This window comes from Fulmarus glacialis, unplaced genomic scaffold (genome assembly GCF_000690835.1).
Source record: "Fulmarus glacialis isolate BGI_N327 unplaced genomic scaffold, ASM69083v1 scaffold11951, whole genome shotgun sequence".
Classification (NCBI taxonomy): domain Eukaryota; kingdom Metazoa; phylum Chordata; class Aves; order Procellariiformes; family Procellariidae; genus Fulmarus; species Fulmarus glacialis.
In genome coordinates this window covers 116,204-141,373 of record NW_009192172.1, presented here as the reverse complement: position 1 = coordinate 141,373, position 25,170 = coordinate 116,204, and the positions used below count along the sequence as shown (strand labels likewise).

The following is a 25,170-nucleotide window of genomic DNA, read 5'->3' as shown; positions in this document are numbered from 1 at the left end:
TTTTTTTTTTCTTCTTCTTTTTTCTTTTTCTGGTATTGTAGGGCAGGATGGCTTCGGTTGAAAGGGAGACGCTGTCCCAAGATGAACTCCGGAAAAGGCTGTATCAGACTTTTAAGAACCGAGGTGTACTGGACACACTTAAGGTGTGTTTTATTTTCAGCAGGTGCTACCTGTGATTCGCTGTACTACTTAACATTGAAAGCAGTGGAAGTTGTGCCGAATAAACGTGTTTCCCACTCTCCCCAGAAGTATTATTTTTGCCCCAGCCTAATTTGTATTCAGCTTTTATTTGCCAGAAACGAGGTTCTTCCTAAACAGAAATGCTTTTCGTTGTGGATTAGTCTCAGAAAGGTTGAAGGCCTGTATTGGATCTTTGAAAATTTCCATGCTTGAGAAAAAAGTCAAGCAGGGAAGAGAGGAATAAATGAGAAGACAGGTTTGGAAAGGACCTCTTTGGTCTCAGAGTCAATTTGTTACCTATTATAAGTAAACACGCTATGTGAATTCTCCTGAAATATTCCAATTCTGTTTTAAAACTATTTGAGCTGTTTTCTCCTTGCCTGCTCATTGGGGAGAATGTCTTAGAATATGGTTGTGTTCAAAAGTGGAACTTTGTTCTGATTTGTAACCTGGGTTTACTTATAGTTGCTGTGGCCTTTTTTCTTGTGGTGAAAGTACCCTTCAGTTTAAGTAGCTCTTGCTTCTCGTGATGAATTTATAGGCAGCAGTCATACCTTTTCTTCAGCATTCTCTTCTGCAATGCTAAGCAGGTCAAGTGCAGTAGTCTCATTGCTGGTTATCCTTGTAGTCCTCTGCATCACTTTGAAGTCTTTCCCCCTTTTTTAAAGAAAGTAGATCATAATTGTTGTGAGCTTTCCAGACAAAGTTTCGAATGGTATTAATTCTTCCCTGTTTTTGTGGGGAAAGTCTGTGGAAGGCTGCATATATCTCTTTTTGGGGCATGTTACATTTGTGGTGCTAGTCATTGTTTGATTGACACATCCACATCTTGCTTTTTCCAAACGCTAAATCCCTTGTGTTACAGCAGAAATTTGTATCAGGCCTTAAATGCTGAAATGTTGTATTTCATGCAGTTTCAGTTTTGCTAGTCTTTAAACATCATCTGATTTCATTTTTTATGACATCTTAATCTTTCTATACTTCTGTACACATCTTTATGTCACCAGCAGATTTTTTTAGCTCCTGCTTTTTATGTCAAATTCATTACAGTTTAAAAAAAAAAAAAAATCAAGATCTATATTTTAAGAATACCACTGATAACCTTACGGCCAAGAATTCCCTGTTCAGGACAACTTGTTTCTCTCTTGGTGATTTCCATGCCAAGCTTGCAGTGCTTGAACCATTTGTTGTCTTGTTTGACTTAATAGTCTATCAGGTGGCATGCTATTTAAGTCCGTTTTCCTGCTTCTCTTTTCCTGGTCTAGAGGATTATACATAGTATTAAAGATTTTCTAGCTTTTCTGAGCTGAAGAATTAATACAGTTGGGTTTTTAATGGATTCCTGCAAACAGGAATCTTCTAATGAGAGTACTCTCAACTTTCTCTGGTCTTATCTGACTGCCTCTGCTGGTAAGAGGCAGGGTGGATCTGGAGCTACAGGTATGCTGTATAGCCAACATATAGCAACTGATTTCTGCCTTGCTTTCCCATAGTAGGGACAGGGATTTAGCCCTGTGTTTTCTACCTGCGCTTTGTCATGAGACATATAAGAGATTGCTGGTCTCAGTTGTTTTTTAGACAACCTCATCTCTGTCAAAGTTGGTTGGAACTGGAAAAGTTCAGAAATTACTAAGGAAAACAGTTTTTTCAGTTGTCTTCATTTCTCTCTATTGTATAATTTCTGTAGAAAGCCGTGCTCAAATATCAGGCTAGTCTGATGATCTAGCTTTGTTAAGTTTTGGTAAGCATTTAGTATTTCCTCCCATTTTTGGTAACATGCTATTTCTTTAATCAACTTTGTCACTGTTGCGTGCCTGGTGTTGAAAGCTTAAAACACTTTTTCTGTCTTGATCTTTTAGTACGCCATAAACAATTTGTATAATTATATAATGAAAATTATTATTTCTTCCTTTTACAGGAGGGAGACTTTCTGATTTTAGGTTACTTTTTTCTCTACTGTAACTCATAGAATGCAGATAAATAATAAAAAATGCAATTTAATTATTATTAGTGCCTGTAGGCTTTTTTGATTACTATCCTTTTGCTTCTCTACAAAATAATGTATATTAAAGACATTGAATTTCCTGCTTATTTTCCCATCTGCTTTTGTGATTGCATTGGCAGCTTCTTGATATGATACTCAGAAGAGGACTAGTAAGTTTTCCAAGTATACCTGAAATTGAGGCCACATCAGGTAGGCTTTATTTAAGCCAGAGAGAAGGAGAACTGGAAAGCAGTGATCTAAAAATGAAGCTGGGGGTACTACAGTGAAGTTATGTGAGTTCTTGACTGAGAACAATACTTCTTTTCAGTCCTACATTTGACACATCTTGAGGGAAAGTCAAAGATCACTGTAGCCACCATTAGAGTGTTTTGAAAAAAGGCATGGTGTCCCAAGCACTCTTCTAAATTTTGCCAAAGTTAGTCTGCCCATTTTTGTTATGTAGGTTGTAAAATAACATGTACAAGTAAAATGAGACTCGCCATGAATTTTGAAAAATAAAAACTGAATAACATGCAAACTGAGAATATAATGTCTTTTCTGTATCAGACACAGCTCCGAAACCAGCTAATCCATGAGCTAATGCACCCAATTTTAAGTGGAGAACTTCAGCCACAGGCTGTTCCAAATGATGACAGTTCACTTCTGATCACAGCTTCCAACAGTTTGGTGGCAGATCATCTACAGAGATGTGGCTATGAGTATTCACTTTCTGTTTTCTTTCCAGAAAGTGGATTAGAGAAGAAGAAGGTAAGTTCAGTAATTTACCTCTTCTAAGACTTCTAGGAGCTTTGCTTTCTGGGGGCTGTTATATTGCAGGAGAATTGAAAAAATCCCCTTTTGTGACAGTGAAATACAAGTGCAAGTACAGCTTCTGATGATCTCTGTAAAAGACTTCTAATATTCAAGGCCATTTTCATGAATACTTTAAACTGGCAATAAGCTAATGATGTTCTGGGAAGACATAGCACAAGCCTCTTAACCTCGTACTTGCCTCACCCATAGCTGCAGTCTGGCATGACCATTTGTGAGGCTGTGTGGCAGACCACTTGGGGAACTGATCCTGATTAAAGCTAGCCTCTTGTTTGGCCATTCAGTTCCCTGAAAGTGTGGTTCATGGTCAGTTTAAGCTGTTCTGACTACAAGCTGTAGCTGAAAAGGGCAGTCCTTGCCCTCTCTTTGTTTCTCCTCTATGAGTATGTGATAGGGTGAAGTTGTTTCTGACTGAAAATTGATTTTTTGACTTGGTGAGTAGTTAGTTGTCATTTGGGTTAATGAGCTCATCTGATTTGTATGATAAATCAAGAAAAGAGGCAAGGAAAGTAGCAAGAGCATATATCCAGGGTGGGGAGGAAACAAAATTTACCTCTTTTCGCAGCTTCAGTTGGTCGTAAAACTACACACTGGCTGCCATATGTCTTAGGTAATGGAGATAAGTAAATGTAGTACTGGAACAGCAGGCCTCTGAAAATGGTTTTACAGGGCAATAAACAGATCTTTCTCAAATGGAAAACATTCTACAATCGTAAAATAGTGCCTATTACATATTTGAAATGTTTTTAAAGTAGTTAACCTTTTCTAACTTACCTTTTTTTTTTTCCCCCAAAGCTGTGGACTATGCAAGATCTTCTTCAATTAATGAGGATCAATCCAAAATCCTGTCTTTACAAATCACTGGTAAAGTTATTTTGATTTTGAAAATAAGCTTAAATTACAGTTGTGATGAAATTGACTGGCTAAAAGATCTTTTATTTCTTACAGACTTCGGGAACTCGGAAGGAAAATAAAGGTACAAGATGTTTGTACATGATGCAGGCAAGGATAATTGTCAGCTTCATTTTTATTAAGATGCGAGCAATAGAAATTCAAATTTCTTGAGTGTGTGTTGGTATGGAATAGTATGGATTCAGTGAGATTTCGAAACTTGCAGTACATCAGGATGATGTATATTATATTTCAGGATTATCCAACTCCTATTTGTGGTGTGGATTAAGTATTAACGTTCACCTACAGAATAAATGTACATTAGAAATGTGAAAAAAATCTGTAATCAGGTATTAAATATAACGCTATTTGGAAGCTTTTCATGCTAACTTTGGCAAGCTCAGATTTTGGCTTGTGTTTATAACAGACTGTATTAGCTTGCATAATGTACTTCAAAAACTAGTTAAGATTTAATTGACTTTCCATTGTTTTATATAAGAAATAATTCAAGCCTGAAGTAGCTTGATCTTCAGAAACCCCTATTGCCTAATGACCTCATAATTAAAGTAGTAATAATCTGCTCTCTCAAATGACCTTGGAAGTCAAAGAGGCAGAGAGGAATGGATGAAAGGAAAAGTTGCAAAAGGACAGCTTTTGCAGAATGAGATGAAATGACTGGAATATGCTTATAATAAAAATCTTAATAGTTTAATAGTATTGATTTTTACTTAAATACTTGGTTCTTTCTGTAAATCAAATAGGTTTTCTTGTACAGTGGAAATGAGTTCATTAATTACAGGCTCAAAAATTCAGTTTTGGTATGAAATCATAACTAACTAACATATTGGATCTTGATAGGTTTTCTTACGCAGATTTTAATCGGACTTACAGAGCATCATTTAAGTAAGGAAACTCATGACACAGAAACTCAGACAACCTCAGTGCCTCCTTACAGAGAATCTCTTGGTAAGTGCAACCTCTGCAAGCAAGTCTCCCCAAATATTTTCATGTTGGTAAATGGTATGGATTAATAAAGTGCATGAATGTTACTCATTCATCACTTACTCAAATGCAGCCTGAAGTAATAATAAGTAAATGTCATACCTATCACTAGTACATTGGTTTTTTAACCTTTCTTAAAATAAAGCAAAAGTCCTGTTACTTTTTTTTTTTTTTTTTTTTTTTAAAATCACTCAGATGTTTTCTTAGGTATTTAGCTAAAAGCTATAACGTCTTAGGTAGACTGTAAATGTTATGGGCTGAAATGCGTTCTGGAAAACATAACTGTAAATGTATGCCTTGCTTTTCTTTCTATGATAGTGTTTCAGTGAAAGTTAGGCATAGATTGGGAGTTCTTGAGTTATAATGTGCATGCTATTAGTAATACAAAAAACTTAAAAGTTGCATGCACAAGAAAATTCTTGTCCATCCATGATAAAGAGGATGAATGACTATATAATACCACAAATAGTGCCTAAACAGCTAAGTGCCTCCTCCTACGTATATGTTGTGTGGCATAGAGTTGATAAATGGCATTTCTGTGCTGCCTCTGCTTTTGTACCACAGAGGTCTTTCTATGACAGTGCTACTTAGGTAAACTAAGGAACTTCCTACAGAGACAGGTTCCTACAGGAACTTTGGTAGGATAACTGTGGTGACTGTTCTTGAATTATGATGGATGTGTTGCTCTTTTTATAGCTGAGAAGCTTCAGCTGATTGATGAACAGTTTGCAGACTCTTATCCCCAGCATCAGAAATATGAATCTTTAGAAGTAAAACTTCATGAATATAGAAAAGAAATAGAGAAACAGCTTCAAGCAGAAATGTGTCAAAAGGTATAACTCTGGTCATTGAATTTGAGGGAGACATTTGTTAATTTTGACTTTGCACGTTACAAACTTTTAATACTTAAGGTAAATTGAAAGAAAAGATCTAATAGCGAGTTACAACAAACACAAAAGGCTAAGTTAATCCCATATCAATTGTTAATTTGATGACATAGCATGTATGTATTTTCCATTCCCCTTTTTTGTTAAATGTGCACTGAATGTTAAGCTTCTTATTCGGATGTTTATTTGTAACAACCTTTTCTTATTTTGATTGTCTTAATTTGGTAAATTTTATTTGCTCTATGATTATTTTGTTTTATGGGGAAATGTTTACTCTGCTTAGTCATACTATTCATTTTCCTTCCCAGTTAAGATTTGAAGCTTGAATTTCAATATAATGCACAGCAACTGAGAGGCGTGAATTGCTGCTGTTTAGCTTGACAGATAGTTTAGTTAATTTTTAATACTGATGAGAATTTGCATATTATTTCAAAACATTACACAGAAACACTAAAATCATAACAGACACTATTATGAATTATTTATTGTTTGGTTTTTTTTTCTTCCTATAATTGAAGACAGCTCTTTTAGGGTCTTTTCCTTCATTTTGGGAATAAAATTAGGATTTTTTTTTTTTCTGTCGCATTAATCCGTCGATAATCCTTATGTCTGAAAAATGGAGCAAAGAGAATATACTGCAGTTCATTTAAATATGTTTTTTTTTTTCCATAAATTTCTGTCAAGATTAACAGTTTATTTGGATAGAAAAATTTAAATTAACTGTAGTTCATTTAAATATGTTTTTTCCATGAATTTTTGTCAAGATCAATAGTTTATATGGATATAAAAATGATGATCTGATAATCAGTTAGAATTCTTAGACACACTTTTAAAGGCAGTCATCTGCATATAAACTGTTTGAGGAAATCAGTTTAGTCATATTTATTCAGTAGTCAAGTAGAAGGACGGAGAGTTAAAACTGCCAATGTGTTTTACCTTCATTTTTCATTTAGTCTTCGTTCCCCAACAGGCACTGTCTTTTTAGTATGTAAAAGATGTTAATTTTTGTGTTGTTAAGTTTGAGTTTAAGCAAAGCAGTTGCAACAAAGGAGATTGGAATCTTAACCAGATAAAAATCACTTCTAAATTCAATTAACTTTCCATGGATCCCTCAGCACTGTGGTGTGAATTACTAAGACATTTCTAATCCAATTTATGTATGTACAAGTGATGCTGTACTGTCTCACCATTTCTTTAATTTTTCACAAAATTTATGCCCACAGACCTGAATTCCTTGATCAGACATTCCTACTGTGCTTTTTCCCCTCTCTTTAACCTCTTTGATTTCTCCAGTCTCACAATTTTTCTATTTATTGTCTATTTATTCTCTTTTTATTCTTTTGCTCATTTTTTCTCACTTTTTTTCTTGTATGCTTGCTTTCCATTTTCTTCCAAATTTTTATTATAATTCTTTATAACCCTGTTTGGTTTTGCATATATTGCACTTCACACATTGTATGGAGGCATGTTGCCTACGATTCTTCTGTGCATTTGCAAGATGCATACTTTCCTGTTTGTATGCATTTACTTTGGTTTTTTCAGTTGTGCTAAGAAGTCTGTAAGTCAGGACTTCTGTTTCTGTAACCCTCTTTATGCGGAGTTACATATTCTGCATTTTTTTTACAAGTTTGGCACTTTTTTGTGTCCAGATGAATTTCTGTTGTTCCTGAGTGATTCAGGATGGGTCTGCTTCTGCCATTTCTTGTATCACCAGTCAAAAGTGGTTCTGTGGGAAAAAGGCAAGAAAGAGACAGTGTCAGAAGAGGAATTCAAGAGTGTGGCCATTCCTTAATTGCAAGCAGACTGTCACTCCCGCAGTATGTTTTTCTTCATAGCCTCTGTTTTGCTCTTGTCTAAAGCTATTAGTTTTGTATAAGATCTGCTTTGGGATGCCAGATAAATGCATGAAAACTATGAGAGTGCAAATACTATGTGCTAATAAGATGCTTTTATCACAGTAATTTAATTTCATTGAACTATCATATATTTCCTAACAGGAATTTCTAAGTTAAATTTAGAATTGTCTGAGGAGGGATTGTCTTTGTTAATTTGAAGATGGTCCTACTTAACCCTCTCTTCCTTCTTTTTGTAAAAGCTAGAACATTTTAAAGAAGTTGAAATAGCAAAGATCAAAATGGAGGAGAAAGTGCAGACCCAGAAAGAAATCTCTGAGCTACGTCATGAGTTAGAGAGGACACATCAAGCAAAGTCTGAAGCCTTGATTTCTCGTGAAAGGAATGCTATTGAGAGGCTTCAAAAACAACAAGAGGTAAAGTTCCAAATATTTTTTTCTTAATCTACTACAAAATGATTCAGCAAGTTGATTAAACTGTTCTTTTATCTTTGGGAGATTTACCTTCAGATCTTACTTGGTTTATTAATGAAAACTTTGGATTTACTTTTGTTCTCATGAATAGGGGAACGCGTTTAGCAACTGCAAGAATGAGTATTGGTAAGTATCTAAGTAGAGCTGGCTGGAAAAGGAACTGTTCTGCAAGCTAGGATTGAAGGATTTAAATATAATAAGTACTTTTAAACCTGTTTTAATAACTTTGCTGAATTCAGATCACTGACATTTTTTTAACAGAAAGTTGATACGACTTTTCATTTTTCTGTTTCCAGAATGTAGCTTTTAGTTACAGTATAAATTCTTTCAATTGCTAAGAAGGACTCTAAACTAAATGGAACATATAGTCTATGTGGTACGGTTATGCCATTTCTGTATGTCTTTATACGTTGAATATTATTAAGAGCCACTGTCTTTACTATAAGCCAACATCTTGCTTTGTGTCTTTGAACACTTTTTTTGTTGATGAATTACTCCTTTGGGCTGTTAACTCTTGGTGTTTTGCCAGAGTAGTAACAGTTACTGCAGCACACAATAATTTATATATAGTTCTAAATTGCTTCTCCTAATCTCTATTACCTTTCAGTTTTTGGAAGAATAGTTTGCTTGCTGTTCTGTTGCCTGTTTGCCTAGCCACCCCCCTGCTGTCTGCAGTAGACCTTCCTATCCAAATAATTTAGTCATCCACAAATGCTAACCCCCTTTCTGCTCTGATATGGTGGATTTTTTTTTTTGTTGTTGTTGGTTTTCCCCCCACCCCCCGCCCTGAGACCACATGATGTTGGTTAACAAAGCAATCATACAGGTGTCTACTATTGACCTCCTTCCATTCTGAAAATTAAACATTTTATCACTACTCTATGAAATTCTTTCATGATTATGTCCTTAGAAGCATACAAGAAAACCATCTGTTTTATGCTATCAGTTTTCTTCTGTGGGCAAGAAATTAATTCAGTAATTAAAAAAAAAAAAAGATGACTGGATCAGCATATCCGTTGAGCATTATGTATGGATATGTGGTTGCTCATGTCAGCTTCTGCACTCACTGAAAAGTATATACTTCGTTTACCTGGGGACTCTTTTAGCAGAGACCAGCAGCTCTACTGAGTTGAAGCATATTTGCATTAAAGGTAGAAGGTCATTTAACCCTTTACTAAGATAATTTTATGCCCAGGAAATATGGCTTGACAAACTGCTCTATTTGTTGCACCGGTAGCAGCAGCACCATCAAGTGCACATGACTTGCAAACTTGATCTGAGCACCCGTGGGGCAAAATAATTATTTTTTTCTTCTTAGGCACTTACTATTTCTCTGGAGAGAAATAATGCCTTGTGTGCTTAAGAACAAGAAAAAACATTTTTTATTAATAAGAAGATATGTGGCTTTCGGTATTAGCATGTTCATCACTTGGAGAATTCCTTTTACAATTTGTTTGATTTCTATAAGTTAAACTGCAAAAACCGAAAGACTGCTGCTTGACTCGGTTTCAATTTTAAATCATGTTTTATCAAGGGCTTTTGGCATTTGTTTTTTCAGTTTTGTTTTTATGAAGAACCTACAGAACTATTGTTTATTAAAAAAACCCAGATGTTTGAATGTGTTTATTCTGTAATTTTTTTAAAAAAATTTTTCCTTTTACATAAGTTTTAATCAGTGCCATTTCGTAAAAGAAAAATGTTTACAGGTAGCCAGTAGTCACTCCATCTAAAACATTCTTACTCAGAGTAAAAGGAGAAGGGGAATTAAAAAAAAACATTTTGGGATATTATTTCAAATTATGACTACATAAATAATATTTATTGGAGTAAGACCAATTACTGAAGAAGATCCTTGAAAGTTTGAACGTGTTAGTAGGTACTCTATAAAGTGTGAAGTAAAACTAGAGATAATATTTTGTGATTCAGATAGAAGCAAAGGAAGTGTACGCTCAGAGACAAAGTCTACTGAAAGATATTGAAGTCATAAGGACCAGAGAGGCGGAACTGAAGCAAAGAATTGAGGCATTTGAACTGTAAGTTGCTGAAGGGCATATACAATGCTAAATGATGTTTTTGTCCTTTTTCTGGAAAGCATGTTTCAAGTTGTTGCTGCTTCTATGATGTTGAAATAGATTATATATCCCATAAGTTGTGTTTTGCATTTTAAGCAGTATTGTATACTGTCTCTGCTAACAGGGATACCCCATACAAAAAGAAGTTTTGGGTTTTTTGTATTGCTCCTCATCCAACCAAAACAGTGCAGCATTGCTTCGGAGGCAAGGAACCAGATATTTGCTCTGAAGTGCTTAAATTAAAAAAAACCAACCAAACAAACCCAAACAAACCAAACAACACAGTATGTAATCCTAACACTCATAAGGCATGTATACGGTATTTTGCTTCTTTAGTCCTGTTTTGTTTTTTGGTTTTGGTTTTTTTTTTTTTAAACTTGTCCTTAGTAAGATCAGTTTTCTTTGGTTAAATAAAAAAATAACTAAACCATTTTTGGCCAGTTTCTCAATACTACTTAATGTCATTACTTTGACATCTGCTTTTTATAGCAGAATGAGTATCCCACTAACAAAAATATGTTGGTTTATTTTTTTTAAAAAGCCAGCAGAGGGTGCTGATGGAGTAGCATGCTCAGCACTATCTCCTCTGAAGGCTTTCTGGTGTGGGAAACTGAGCTAGGGTTAACCCGGGATAGCTGCATAATTGATTGGTACTGGATTTTAAATAGGGCAATGTGGTTTGTGTCACATCTCCTTGTTCTTAATGAATTACAATGACAGATTCTGATCATAACTTTAAATTGCTACAGTGTTCCAACCAAGCACATTACCCTTTGATATCTCTAAATATTATTTAAAAAAAAAACCCAAAAGCTAAAGTTTTGGCTTTTGGTCATTGTCTGTATTTTTATGTATATTTCAGCACTCAGAAACTTCAGGAAGAGAAAAATAAAGCTATTGATGATGCACTTCGACGTCGGGAGGTTGCTGTGAAGAACATAGAGGAGACATATGACCAAAAGCTTAAGACGGAACTCTTAAAGTAAATGTTTCTTTTGTCTCTAATAGGACACACGCTACTTCCTATGAAAACAGAATAATAAATTTGATAGGATTTCTTTTGAAAAGTGTAACAAAGCAAGAACTTTGAAAATGTGCACTCATGTTTTTGTTTTAATCAGCTTGAATTCTTTACATTATTGCTTAGCGCTTTGCTAGTGAGACAAAATGTTCTGTCAGGTTCAGAAAAAGCTTGCTATAGAAAGTAATTCTCTTTTGATTAGAGGTTACATTATTGTTGTAGTTTTAATTCTGTGTTGTGATCTGGGAAAGAGATGTGACATCAGTTGTATGTTTAGACAAGAGGATGTGAAGCAGCGTTAGTGACTTCCTTTGACCACAATTAAAAGAACTGACCATTTTATGAATGCAGAAAAGGCATGGGAGGGGAAATTAGAATGAAGAAGATGTTACAGGTTTCTTGGGAAAAGGGTGAGAGGCACACTAGCTCACTGTACAGATAGATTGGCTCTTACCTTAACCCCTCCCCATTTTTGGAGAGGGATTGTCTGTTATAGATCACCCTCTCTTACTGACTGCCATCTGCTTGAAAGTTGTTTCAAAGAATGTGCTTAGAAATGCTTGGAAAGCGAAAGACATCATCTGTGACTGCTTTTGAGGTGTTGCAGTGGCTATACCCTAACTTTGCTATTGTACTTTCTTGGAGTGCTTTGGTCACTTGAAGGGTTACTGGGTGCTTCAACGTGGGCAGGTGCTCTCGGCATGTTATTACTCGTGCATTTGATAGCATGAACTGGTCTTCCAGTTAGGCAGTTAAACCAAATGACTGATGCATCATTACTTTTTATTGCAGGCCAGTGAACAGTAAGTATTATCTGTGTTAGTGTGTCTTTATTTAAATTACAGAGGAAAGATGTAAAGAGTAGGTTTTGATAAGAAGGATGCCTCAGCTGAAACTGAGGTTTTTTCAGAGAACAGTGAAATGCAACTAATTGACCCACCTTGGTATCTTATTTTACCTTTTCCATAATAGCTAGTTACAAATAATGCTTGTAAAGTGCTTTTGGTTCATGAGGAGAAGCAAATTATTTTAAGGATGAACTGCTGCTTAGCTTATTTTATCAACATCCAAAGTATTTTAGACCTGCTGCAAGTGCTCAGAAAGATAAAATCCATGTCCTTTTGTCCCAAATCCTTGATGAAAAGTAGCAAAGAGCTACTATTTATTGTATAGAAATAATGATGCTTGTTAGAAAATGAATCCTTTTTTATTTCTACGATAAACATTAAATGCCATAATTGGGAGAAGGATCTGAGTGGTCTGGACCATTTGCAAAACTGCAGGAGGATGGATATGGCAATATCTGAAAACATTTATAATCTGTGTCCCAATCATGCAAAATGCTGAGCTTTTGTAGCTCCTGAGATTCTGGTAAAATTGAATGGTAAAGTTGGATGACTGCTGCGCTGTGAATAGTGGTGTACCTGGGCAGTGCTCAGTGTCCAGCTGGTGGCTGATGATGAGCAGAGAACCCTTGGGGCCAGTACTGGGACCCATACTGTCCAACACCTTCATCCGTGATCTGGATGTTGACACAGGGCATCCTCAACAACTTTGAACATGAGGCGTAATTAAGTGGAATGGCTTCCACAACAAATGGCAGAGTTTCAGTTCAGACAGACTTTGATAAGCTAAGGGATTGTGTCAGCATAAATCTTAGGAATTTTAATGAGGAGAACCGCAAAGCTCTGCGCTCGGGGCAGAATATCCCTATGAAGTAGCATAAATGGGGAAAAGGAATTGACCGAGTAGCTGCGTTTCTGAAGAGGACGTGGGAGTTACAGTGAATGCCAGGTTGACTACGAGCCAGCAGCAGACTCTGGCAAATAAGGCAAACAGCATGATGGGCGACATTAGTAGCAGCATGGCCAACAGTCTGAGGGATGTTATTATCCCCTTCAGGTATTGGTGAAGGCTGTGCTAGGAATACCATGTCCAGGTTTGGGCTCCCCAATTAAAGAAAGTCATGAAGAAACTGGAGAGGGCCTAGTAAAGTATCTGTCAAGATAGTTATGGGACTGTCAGACATGACCTCTGAGTTCATATGGCAGGGGCTGTAAATTGTGGCTTGGGAGGTTCATCTTGGACAGGGGAGAAAAAAAAAGTTACTGGGAGTGTAGTGTGGCATTGGCACAGGTCATCCAGGGAGGTGGTGGAATATACATCCTTTGAGGCTTTCAAGAGTTGGCTAAGAACCACAGCTGACCTGATCTAGAGTTGGCGGTAGCCTTGCTTTTTGAGCAGGTGGTTGAATGATGTGATTGGCATGGCCCTTTCCAACTGTTTCAGTGGCTCTACAATGACTAATTTTGTCAATAAATATGTGGTTATAGTTTAGTCTGGGAAAGACTGGAATTTACACAAATGCACGCGGATGTGCGCACACACATGCTTTGGGAATACATAATTCTTTTTACTTCTAGATATCAGCTTGAATTAAAAGAAGAATATATAGCCAGAACCAATAAAGTTACTGAAGATGAGAAAAAAAATAAAGGTAACCATCTCTCTGAGATTAATAAAGTAGCTGTTTATCTCTAGAGCTTTTACTAACAGGTATCAAAACACTATTGTTACTAAACAGTCACGGTGTTCAGTAACGGTGGTATAAGTGACAGAAAAGCCATCAAAATAGATTTTGAAAACATGTAGCAGGGTAACATGACAGGTCAGCAACTCCTTGCTGTTCAGAATGCAGTGGGAACTGTGAGCTGCTGCTTTATACAGAGGCTGCAAAGCGTTTTGCTTTTTCAGTTTTCCATCTCCTTCTGAAGTGCTACTAGCTCATTCATTCTCTAATTGAACTCTGGTACAGTCTGGTACCATACCCTTGAATGGTTGCCAGTTTCTACATTTATTGTGCACAAGATGTTTAATTGGAGCTTGAGGAAGAGAGCTGGGACCAAACATATTTAGACTTTTAAGTTAGGGACATGTGAAAGAAACGTTATATCATGTGCATACGACTTTGATTAATTGTAAAGGAGTGTATGTATGCATGTGTGTATATATATATATATATACACACAGTTTGATTTACTTAATTTTGAAGGAGTGTGTATGACATTCAGTTATTTTTATGTCTTGAATTAAATTGAATGTTGGGCTTAGCAGCTTGAACTGCTTTTTGCTGATACAGTTTTTTTACTGTAATACTCTACTAATTTTAATTCAGCATTTGTAATCCTCCCTGTAGAGAGAGCTATGCTTTTGCATGAAGAAGCCATTGCTGTTAATTCAAAAAAGGAGGAACTCAAGCAAGCTATATCACGCACGAAAGAGCTTGAGGTAATTGTAAACATGAATTTAAAGAAGCTGTATTCTACTTAGTGCATTTGAAGTACATTTAAAAGAAAAAGAAAATATGAAATAAAAATATTGTTAAGTAGTACAGTAGTTCATAAGCTTCTAAATTGTTCTCTATCTGCAGCTGGATTTGGAGTCAGTGAAGGCCCAGGTTCTGTTGGTAAATAAACAGAATCAGTTGTTGACAGAAAAACTGAAAGAGGTATCAGACTATCCTTTGCTAAAGGAGGAGAAATTGGAGCTCCAAGTGCAGAATAAACTACTTAGGCAGCAGTTGGATGACACTCGCAGTGAGAACCAGCATCTTCGAGACAGTCAGTGTGAATGATTTAGTAATTTTCTTCTTTATGTTTCCCTGTAGGGGAATGTCTATTTGCTTAGAAATGAAATAATTTCTATTTGTTTAGAAATGAAATAATGTCTCTTTGTTTAGAAATAAATTTTCATTAAAATACATTATTTGTATTATGTTTACTAGTAGTTTGCATTAAACCCCAACTGGTGTTTGTGTAAAATGAAACAGTCCTTGACATTACAAGTTTATTTTCTTTAATATGTCTGTATAGTAGAAATCCTGAATTAAGTGGAAGCTATAATAATATGAAGAATATCCCTTTCACTCTTTGAAAAAAGCAGTGCAATATTTCTAACCATAGCATTAGTATGGTTAATAATGGTAAAAGAACATTGCATTATTATTTTTAAGTGCTTGCTTGACTATAGTTATAAAATGCCAAGTATTTTTAATGTGCATTTGAGATTACGGGAGAGTAGAGACGTACACTCAGTTACGTAAGATAGGGATATGTATTTTTCTTCCAGAATAGGACAGTCTGGGTCTAGTTCTTAAATGACTATGCCAACAAAAATTTTGGTCCTTTGTAAAAGGAAGAAAAAAAAGCTCTAAGTACTTTATTCAAACAAAGCCTTGTTATGTTCCTAAAAACAAATCAGCTTTACATTTTGAAGGAGTATCATGTAGAAAAGTGCACACTCATTCTACAGCAGAGTGTCTAGTGTTTCTCGTTCTGGGTAGAGCTGTCCCAGCCCTCGGCGGAGCACCTGGCCTGCCAAGTGGAGCTGAGAAGAGTGGAACATTCTAGGAAGCTGGCGCTGGATGAATTTGAAAGTCATAGGCAGATTTTGGAAAAGCAGCTACAAAGTGAGGTAAATTATTCTTTCTAAATAATTTGAATCCTTTCTTTTTCCTGTCATCTTGTTCACGTTTATCTATGTACCTGTGTAGGCCGTTTAGAGTGTAGTTACAGGGATTGTTTGTATTCTTCTTGTTTTTATGTAAACAACTCTAAAGAAAACAAAACAACACCAAAAAATGACAAAAAACCCCCAACATAGCCAAAGTAAATCTTTCCAAGCCAGTAAGTTGTCAGCACTGACTTTCAGTAGGATACTATGTGTATATGGTTCGTATGGACCTGAAAAACATTTAGAAACAAGTATTCAGCCAGTTGAGAGTCGTCTTTTTGTTTGAGTTATGCTGGTTTTTGTTTTTCTCTCGATCCCCTGTAGGTTGAGCGTTGTGCTCAGTTAAAGACCCAACTGTTGGACTCTGAAGCTACTGTCAGGAAGTTGAATGTGCAGGTTGAAGAACTGAAACTGCAAGTGAAACAAACACAGGCAGGTTTGTATCTTACACCAGAGCAGTCCTTTATGAAGTTCACTTACCTGACCAGTGTAAGAATTTCCAGAAGTGTAAAAAAGCTGCAGTTGCTTAGAACTAATATACCACCAGTGAGTAGATTTCAAGTTTAAAATCAAAGTCTATTTAAAAGCCCAATTTAAAAAGCAGACTGATTACAACTTCCCTTCCTTTCAGAAGACAAACATATAGAAGGAAAGGAAAACATTCCTCCCTGAATACTTGCATGTTTTTATTGTCTGTTTTTCCTCAGTATGAAGACATTAATGTTTGGTGATAACATAATCACCGTTTTCCAGGAGTTGAGTTGTGTTTTAATGCACTTTGATTCTTGAATGTTCATAATAAGAATGATCAATTTGAAATTGTATTGCGTACCTTACAAATTTAAATCTAACTTTTAAACAGTTGTTGTCAAGGCTAATAGCTTATGCACCTTGTATGGGCATTAGAAAGAGAGGCACTTGTGTAAAGCAACTCAGTCTGCTGAAGAAATGTAGTTCTAAAGATGCCTATCTGTCAAATTGCTAATATCAAGTATGATAAATAAATGTTTTGGGATTTAAGTCTGCAATGATTATTCATTACATACAGCATGTGTTGCACCATAGTTCAGTATATGCAATACTTTATTCACTAGATCAATATGTACATTTTCATATATGGTACAAGTATTGGTACCATTTGGAATTGGAAATTTGTTAGTGTCAAAATAGCAAATATATATTTTAATTAAATGACAAAGTACTGCATGGACTTTTATTTTGCATGAGAGTTAAGGATGTCATTGAAGAACCATTTATGTAGAATAAAAACAAGGTTGTCATTTTGCTGAGAAAGATACAGCCCTATAGATTGGTCTTTTGGGCTTGCTGAAGCATACAAGAGCAAGCTAGGAAGCAGACAACCCCCAAACATTCAATTTAACCGACAATTTTGGAGAACTACTTCTTTTAAAAAAACAGCACCATTATCTATGTTGCTGTGTTGTTTTTCTCTCCAAACTTCTTTTTTGATCTAAATAGAAGGAAACTTAAGACTTGTGGCCTGCTCTGTGTTCGTCACCCTTTAACAGCATGATTGGATATAATGTGTCCAAAGTGGTGATGTTTTAGTATTTATTTATTTATTTAAGCATAATTTAAGAAATAACATTGTGGAGTGCATACTTGAGGTAGTTTTATGTGGAAGGATTATATATTAAAAAAAAAAATTAGTGATAACTTGCAGCTATGCAGCTACATTAAAATACATTTAAATCAATCCATTAAATTCTCAAAATTTAAGCCAATTCCATGTTAAAATAATTTTGATCAAATTGGAATTTAAATGCAGCGTTTTACTGTTTCTGTTTTCTTATGGCTCTCCCTCTCTCACTCTTTACTGTCACTCACTTTCTCTTGCTATCATTTAGCTCTGGAAAATGAAGTGTATCGGAATCCAAAGCCTTCACTTGTTGATCGCTCTGTCCTTGACTTTACTGGTGACAGAATTGTACCTCATGATATTTACGTGGATAGCACGTTCCTGAAGAATCAGGTTATGACCGATGTGATGAAGGTAAATGCTGTGCCAAGAGTTGGCTATTGTCAGCAGTTACAGCCACGCAGTGCTTCTCCGGATTCTGACCTGGAGTGTGTGGCGCAAACCCGAGCTAGAATAAAAGAACTAGAAAAAGAGGCAGAGTATTTGGAAGAAGCCTACAGGAACTACCAACACAGAGTCAGGCAGGGTGCGGTTGCAAGCAGAACACCGAGAAAGGTGCAGTCCCCTTTACTTCTACAGTATGCTATTAGTAGACCCGCCTTGACTACCCAGCATGAACTTCTAGAGGATAATCCCAGCTCCCAGCATTCCCCCCTGAGCAGTCCAAGAGGTGAAAAATGCATCAAAAGAACTGGGCAGGTTGATGTCTTTAAAAATCCCTTAACACCACCACACAGAGGTGTGTCTTCTTCAAGACGCCTTTCTTCTACTCCTGTTTCCAAATTGGAAAGAGATCTCAGTAACAAGAAAATTTCAGATGGTAAGTCGCAATTGTTAATGTGGTGTGGTATTGGGGTTTTACTTAGTGTTCCTCTTGAGCTATGGGAAGGAGAAGGTTTAGCAGTGATAGTCTTTCACTCATTTGTTGTTTGCTAAGAGGCAGGAGGAGTCAGAGACAAAATACGCTAGCTGCTTGGAGTATTGCTTCTTCATGGAAACAAGTACTGAAGAAGTACATTCAGGGAGGCTAAACATACTGCACTTAGTTCAGGTAGCTTTAAAGAGAAGACTACGCCATATAATTCACTACAGGTGTAACTTCATGATATGCAGAGTTTAATTCAAAAGTTGCTATTAAGTATAACTACTTTGCAACATTAATTGTAATTTCCTAGCTTTAGTAACTCTCCCTCTGTATTCCTATCTTTTCACTTAGCTATTCTAGTTAACGTGTGCAGCAGAAGACTACTTCATCTGGCTTCTCTTAAATTGAGTTTTTCCAGTCTGAAAGGTCCAGATTTGCTTTTGTTTGTTCTTTTTGCTGTGACATCTTTATCAAATATTCCTGAACAATTGTGAGGGGGAGGGAATTGGTCATGATTGGAAAATTGTAATTTGCTATTAATTTCACAGTGTCTAATAATTACTTAGTAGTTTTTTTTAAAGGGGCAGTGCTCAGAAAAGCAAGCAAAATAGAACAGAATTGAAAATTCAAAAAAAAATTGTTGTTTCAAATCAGCAGTGTATCTGCTTCTTGAGTCATGCAATTCTTGTCACCCTCGCTCAGAGTGGATTTAACAGGATGAAAAAAGGAGATAGTAACAAAAAAAAGATAATGATCAGCTTCTGCATGAAGGAAGGTTAAATATAAGAAGGGCAGCTTAGTTTGGAAAAAAGTTGGCTGAGGTGGGCTGTGGGAAATCTGGAAAGCAATGAGTGATGTGGAAAAGGTGAAAAAGGATCAATTAACTGCTGCTTCACAGACCCCAGAATTCTGAAAATTGAAAGGAAAGAGAAAGAAGTACTTTTTCATACCATGAGTAAGTTGTGGAATTTATTGCTTCTGTGGCAACATGTATAGATGCAGGCATAAAACTTCCCTGTCAGGAGGGCCCAAGTATTGATTGAGGAAAGGCCGGGGCAGATGCTGCCAGAACTAAGTACTTTTCACCTTCATCATTACTTGACCAAACTTCGTACCTTCTCATGAGAAAGAGCAAGGTTGGTGAGTCTTGCAGACAGCATACTGTGAGCCAAAGGCCTCAGCTATTTGTCTTTTAGTAGAAAATCAGTAAGTTCAGTCCTAGATAATTTCTAAATAGTAGTAGGTTGTAGTAAATTACCATTTGAGATGTCTGGTGTGCTACCTGTGTCCTACCCAGCAATATGTGTTATGCCGAGGAGGTCCATGCGGTAAGTACTACGTGCTGTACTGGTCCATTTGTTCTGCATGTGAAAATTTGACAGGTTGTTTTATAAAAGATTCAATGTGGGTGGGTTGAGGGTTCCCACCACGAACGGGTACTGCTGATACAGCACCACAAGTACGACGTAACTGCTGGGTCCCGGTTAGTGCTCAGCTTCCTTAGAGGGTGTTCATCTGTGTTGCATGGGCATAGGGACAGATAAAAATCCATGGGCAACCTTGGTCTGAAGCATCCTGACTTCAGCAGCGTGATGTGCACCACGAACAGGGTGCAATTCTATACAATGACCTGAAAGAACTTCAGGTATGGGAGTGTTAATAATGGCTTTTCCTCTATCTCTTGAGCCAAATTAGCACTGACTACAGTAAAAGTTATTTGGTCAATAAAGAGAAGGAAAACAACAGTACCTGCTTACTGAGTGAATACCAAATCTTGTGGAAAAACTAATAATTCACAGTCTAGTAATGAAAGACCTGTGCAGCTGCACAGGAAAGGAAAATAAAGATTGCAAAGCAAAATTTAAGCAAAGTGCTGGACTTTGCAAGTTTGATTAAAAGCCTTTTTAATGCAGGGGGTTTGGTTTTTTACCTTGGTTTCCTAGGAAACTCAAGATTTCTATAGTCATCTGTCTGTCTGTTTTCCTTCCCTGATAACTTTACAGGTGTTATTAAGAGGTTAAAATCTTCAAAGATTTTCTTCTTTGCTTCATCCCCCATTTTAACAAATCTATAGAAAATGAAACCTCCAGGTTAACTTTCCTAATGAAGAATGGCCTTTGGGAGACCTCAAGCATTATCTTTTGCTGGCTAGTAAGCACATCCCTCGCTTGAAATCTGGGTCCATAACTCCTTTCTCTAATGCCCAGCATGGGAGAAATTATTTGGTGTTTGGCAGAGGGGCTGCAGTTTCTGGGGAACATGGACATACTATGGGGTGATGATAATCATAGGCTTTTTGAGGAGTAAGTTTATAATGATGAAGGCTTGTAGAGGAGAATTACCATACAAGGCGGGGGGGGGAGGGGGAAAGAAGAAATAACCAGTACAAGAAAGTTCATGTTAATCCTGGTAGATTTGGATGTTAGTTGCTGTATAGTGGTGGTGCCTGCACAGTGCAATTATGCATTTGTTGTAAAAAAACTGTCTGAGAAGTGGTAGGACAAATAACTGACTAATACAAATTGTGGAATTTTTATTCTGCAGACATTAGTGGCTCGTACCTTGTCTCTTCACAGCAGAGTGTTGACCAGGGGCTTTCTCCTATTTCAAAGCCACACGTCCTTTCATCTTCTGAGTCTGTTTCTTCCTCACCATCCAGTCATGGCCGGAAAATCAGGTAACTGTTTACAGAGTAACATTTTTAACCTGCTTTTAAAAGAAACATTTATCTAACTGCTTATGGAAGTAGCTGCTTTTACAATTCAAGTAAGCCATGAATTTTATAAATGAGAACTTTTCTAAAGACAGATGAGGATTTCCATTGTTTGAATATCATGCCTCAAGAAGAAGTTAGTTTTAAAAAAAACAAACACCACCCTTCCCCCTCCCCCCCCCAATCCAAACACCTTTGGCAAATATGATTTGACATTTTCACCTCTGTTAAATTTCTGCTTCCTTACAGTGCAAAGTTATATGCAGTGAAATACTTAAACCTCAAGTGCATTGGAAGCTTCAGATGAATGCAATGTTTTTTCAAAAAAAAAAAAAAAAAGTCTTGTCCTATGACAAAGTAAAACTTGATTGATTTACAAATTGTTTTGTAAAGTCATTTCACTATTGTAGTTGAGCAAGGATGAAAGGTTATTCCAAAGATTCCCTCTGTTGGGGAGAAATGGTAATGGTAGCACTAGCTCCAGAGCCTAAAAATTCCACTGCCATGGAAAAGTGCTAGGCAAAGGACTAAAAAGCCTGGAGAGTGAGAATGTGAGACATCCTAAAGGCATGTAAGTTTAAGGCAGATATAGCAAATTGATAAATATCCATTACTGAAACTTAGCTCAAATTCTGCTGTTTTAAGGATATTAATTCTTCTGTGGTTAAAACACTGTTTAGAACTGTGCTTCTCAGCACTTTCAGTTTGTGCTTCCGTATTGCTTTACCAGGCGTGGCTTCGAAGATAGAAGGTGGGTTCATTTGGTGTGCGCTGTGTCACCACTAAGGCACACCTGACAGATATAAGTCGTACAAAGTTTAGATGTTCCTGTGCTCAGGTCAGGCTGATTTACTTTGTTGGTTTTCAGGCTGCTGTAGATACCTCCTTAGATATAGCTCTAGATTTAACAATAAACTTCTGCTTTTCCCCTTCTTCTCTGCTTTTCCCCTTCTCTACTTTTCTACTTTTCATGTGTCAGTATTCTGATGAACTTTGGAAAGCATTGGATGTTATTATTTAAAGCAAGATGTGTTGTGGATCCTCATATTTCTCTGCAGCGCTTGAAATCTATTGTGTCAGTGTAGACCTTCTCTACACAGTAGACCACTTTGAGACAGCTGAATGAAAGATTCATTGTTAATAAATAAATATTCTGTTAATCTCTAATTTCAGAAAACGTGTTTTCAAAAAGTTTTCTAAAAATGTAAAAGCTGTTCCTAAAAGTAAGTCTGAGTTAAACAACTGACTTACATGCCTATGTATAGTATCTATGAAAAAAAAATATTTTTTTAAACGTGTGAGGAATATATGCATATGTCCAAGATATATCTGACTTCTTCTGATGTCCATAACTTTGGACCATATTAATAATTTAAAAATTTAGACTGTATACTTTTTTGAGTAAGAATAATGCCTGTACTGTGTTGCAAATGGGAATGTGAAGGTACTACAGTGGCCAATGAACTGACTATCACTTGGCATGTCTTATTTACAACAATCCTATCAGAGATCCTCACCCTCATGAATTGTGGATGTATTTTTAGCAGTTTGCTGTCATGGGCTCTTTTGAGATTTGACAGGTTTGATTCCTCTAGTAGGTTTCTGTGCCATCCCTATAAATGTGGTCCTGATAAGGCTAACAAGAACTCCTGCTGACTTTGTAGACTAATTTGAGAACAAACTTCATTTCAGAAGACAATGATGTGTCTTTAGAGGAGTAAACTTCATGTTTCAATGATTTGAAATAATTTTTCAAGAAAAAGGTAAAACTACAAGCTCATCACAAAGTCCTGTCCAAAGTAGTGATAATCTCTCATGTTTCCCATATCAGAACAGGCCTTTTGCATATGCTTGATGTGCAAAAGCTATTGAGGTTATATTTGACACACACAAACCCCCTTAATAAAAAAAGGCCATTAATTCCTTGAGGAAAGCTATGTCTCTTATTGTATCTCTATTTTTCACATCTGTGACCTGACTGATGAGCTTTTGCTGATTGAAGCTCGGTAGTTTCTGCTGTCTGTTTGAGAATTTAAATCAAGGCAGTTGTACATTCTCACTTCATTCATTAACAAGCTGTAATGCTAATTTTTTTTTTTTCTCTCTGAAGAGCTTGTTCATGTGCCTGTATAACTGTTTTCAGAATAGGAATCTCCAGTCTCCTTTGCATGTGGGAAGGGGATGGGTAGCAGAACTTTTCTCTTTTCCTTTGGGTTTTTTTTTTTTAAGATCTCTTTTAAGTAAATTAATAACTTGGCAAAATTAAGCTGCATAAAAATTCCTCTCTGTATCTCCTATTTCCATGTATGCAATTCTGTTTTTAACAGTCACTGGTGCCTCCACTCTCCAAAACTCAGAATCCTGAACAGGTGTCTTCAGAAAAAGCTTGAGTATTTAATTTTTAATGTTTCTTTCCTAAGAAGAGACACTTGAAATGGCCTTAACCTGCTAGCCATCATTCCAGATTCGATGGCTGAAGAAAGACTGCTTGTCCTGGAGCAGCTTTAGCGGGCATTTGTAGGCCTTTCTTATTTTGTTGCTATCATATCCTCAATATACATTTAATGTAGAGAGGGTCTCTTTTGTGTTTAGAATCTGGGGAGAGCCTTTGTGTTCTTGGCCTTGAAAAGAAGCTGTTTTTTCTAGGGACTGTGAGATTAGTTCCTTTAAGTGGCTGTCTCTTCTTTCCCTGCTTATTCACATTTTCTACAGTGTATCTCAGATGTCCTGTATTCCGGTGACAGACCTTACAAAGTGAAGGCTGAGTGTTAACCTGCATGTTAAGGTGATAAGAGAAAATGCTCTAATACTGTGAGGGACTGTACTTCTTTAAAGAATGTTGTAAAGTCCACGCTGCCTGAAGAGTGAACAGGATGAGCAAGTTGTGTTGCAAAGAACAGGCCAGGGTCTGGGCAGGCAGCTATGGGCTGTAGTTGCTTTTTTGGGTTCCTTGTGACAAAGCAAGGGTATGAGGCCCCAATAATTTTCTTGAACTTGCTGCTTTCCCAAGACATGGGAAAACATTATTTTCTTGAGTATTTTTTAATTTCTTGTTCCTTGGACTGTTTTCTGTTACATAAAATATTTGAAAAATGCATGTGTGGGCTTTTCCAGCTATTTACTCTCATTATTAGGCAAATGCCACATCATTGACCACATCATTGATGTGTATTGTGGGATTAGTTTATGACCTGTAGATTTTAAGTGGCAATGGGAACTTCTTTAAGAAGGAAAGAAAAGAAAATACGATGCTGTAACACCAGTGAGCCATTACAAGTCTTCCCCTCTGTCAGTGGGGAAGAACAATTGCTTCTGTGACTGCAGGAGCTCCTTGTTTGTTTATGTTTCAAGATATGAGTGGTATGAAGGAAGCCAATAAACACAGACAGGAAGACTAGAGTTATAAGGCAGATTATTATCTAAACCATTCTTTTTTTGTTTAGGGCTGAAGAAACCGATTGTGAGTGTTGTTACCAGTTTTAGGCTAAAAAAGTAATTTCAGACATTAACAAAATAGTTTAGATGGTGGTGGTGGTTTTTTGTTTGAGCTTTAATGGTAATTTTACGCATAACTCGTGCAATTTAATAGTTTGGTGTTGATTGGCACACCAGTACTGTTTTATGGAATATTGACATTAGGGACAGTCCAGGGTTTGGTTGCCAACTTTGCTTGATGGAATGAATTTTGAAAACTGTTTGGAAATACGCGTGTTTACTGGCCTTCACAAGGCAGACCTCTTCTGTTTGTTGAATCTGAGGCAGTGTATGGACTGTCTTTCTAGCAGTGTTGCAGGACACAGTATTGAAGAAAGTGACGTGCCTGTCCTTGAACCTTGCACCGTTAAGAATTATTTAACACTTAACCATTTCTGTGAAGGAAAGACTAAAAACATGAAGTAGACTTCCCAAAACTTGAAGTTCCATTTATTATGTTGAATTTAATTTACAGGGTATTTTTCCCCACTGATGTTACTGAACTATCCTTCTGACAATGCAGATTTATTTATTTGTCCCCAGATTTACATTTTTTATTGAACATGTCTCATTGTGGGGGTATGTTGTGTTTGTTCTCTACTTTTGCCTCACAGAAGACCTGAATTCCTTAGAAATTGTAAGCACAAACATGTTTATGCCGTGGTGAAGAGCACCAGCTGGTGTGAAGTAAGCTCCTTTATGAAGTGCTGCTGCTGAATTTCATTAGTGACCTGCACTCCTTTTGCTATTCT

At 36.6% G+C, this 25,170-nt stretch overlaps 1 protein-coding gene across 1 annotated transcript in view; it reads left to right on the top strand.

Moving 5' to 3' along the window:
* The first annotated feature begins 46 nt into the window (after positions 1 to 46).
* OFD1 (oral-facial-digital syndrome 1) overlaps positions 47 to 25,170 on the top strand; it is a 33,651-nt gene continuing 8,527 nt past the window's right edge. The window contains exons 1-16 of the mRNA XM_009586962.1: positions 47 to 143; positions 2,732 to 2,932; positions 3,791 to 3,859; positions 3,944 to 3,971; positions 4,745 to 4,852; positions 5,585 to 5,721; positions 7,871 to 8,044; positions 10,028 to 10,134; positions 11,036 to 11,155; positions 13,618 to 13,691; positions 14,391 to 14,482; positions 14,625 to 14,814; positions 15,537 to 15,667; positions 16,031 to 16,142; positions 17,575 to 18,186; positions 20,776 to 20,908. Coding sequence (XP_009585257.1) covers positions 48 to 143; positions 2,732 to 2,932; positions 3,791 to 3,859; positions 3,944 to 3,971; positions 4,745 to 4,852; positions 5,585 to 5,721; positions 7,871 to 8,044; positions 10,028 to 10,134; positions 11,036 to 11,155; positions 13,618 to 13,691; positions 14,391 to 14,482; positions 14,625 to 14,814; positions 15,537 to 15,667; positions 16,031 to 16,142; positions 17,575 to 18,186; positions 20,776 to 20,908 — 2,384 coding nt within the window. The 5' untranslated portion in view covers position 47. The remainder of the gene's footprint in view (positions 144 to 2,731; positions 2,933 to 3,790; positions 3,860 to 3,943; positions 3,972 to 4,744; positions 4,853 to 5,584; positions 5,722 to 7,870; positions 8,045 to 10,027; positions 10,135 to 11,035; positions 11,156 to 13,617; positions 13,692 to 14,390; positions 14,483 to 14,624; positions 14,815 to 15,536; positions 15,668 to 16,030; positions 16,143 to 17,574; positions 18,187 to 20,775; positions 20,909 to 25,170) is intronic.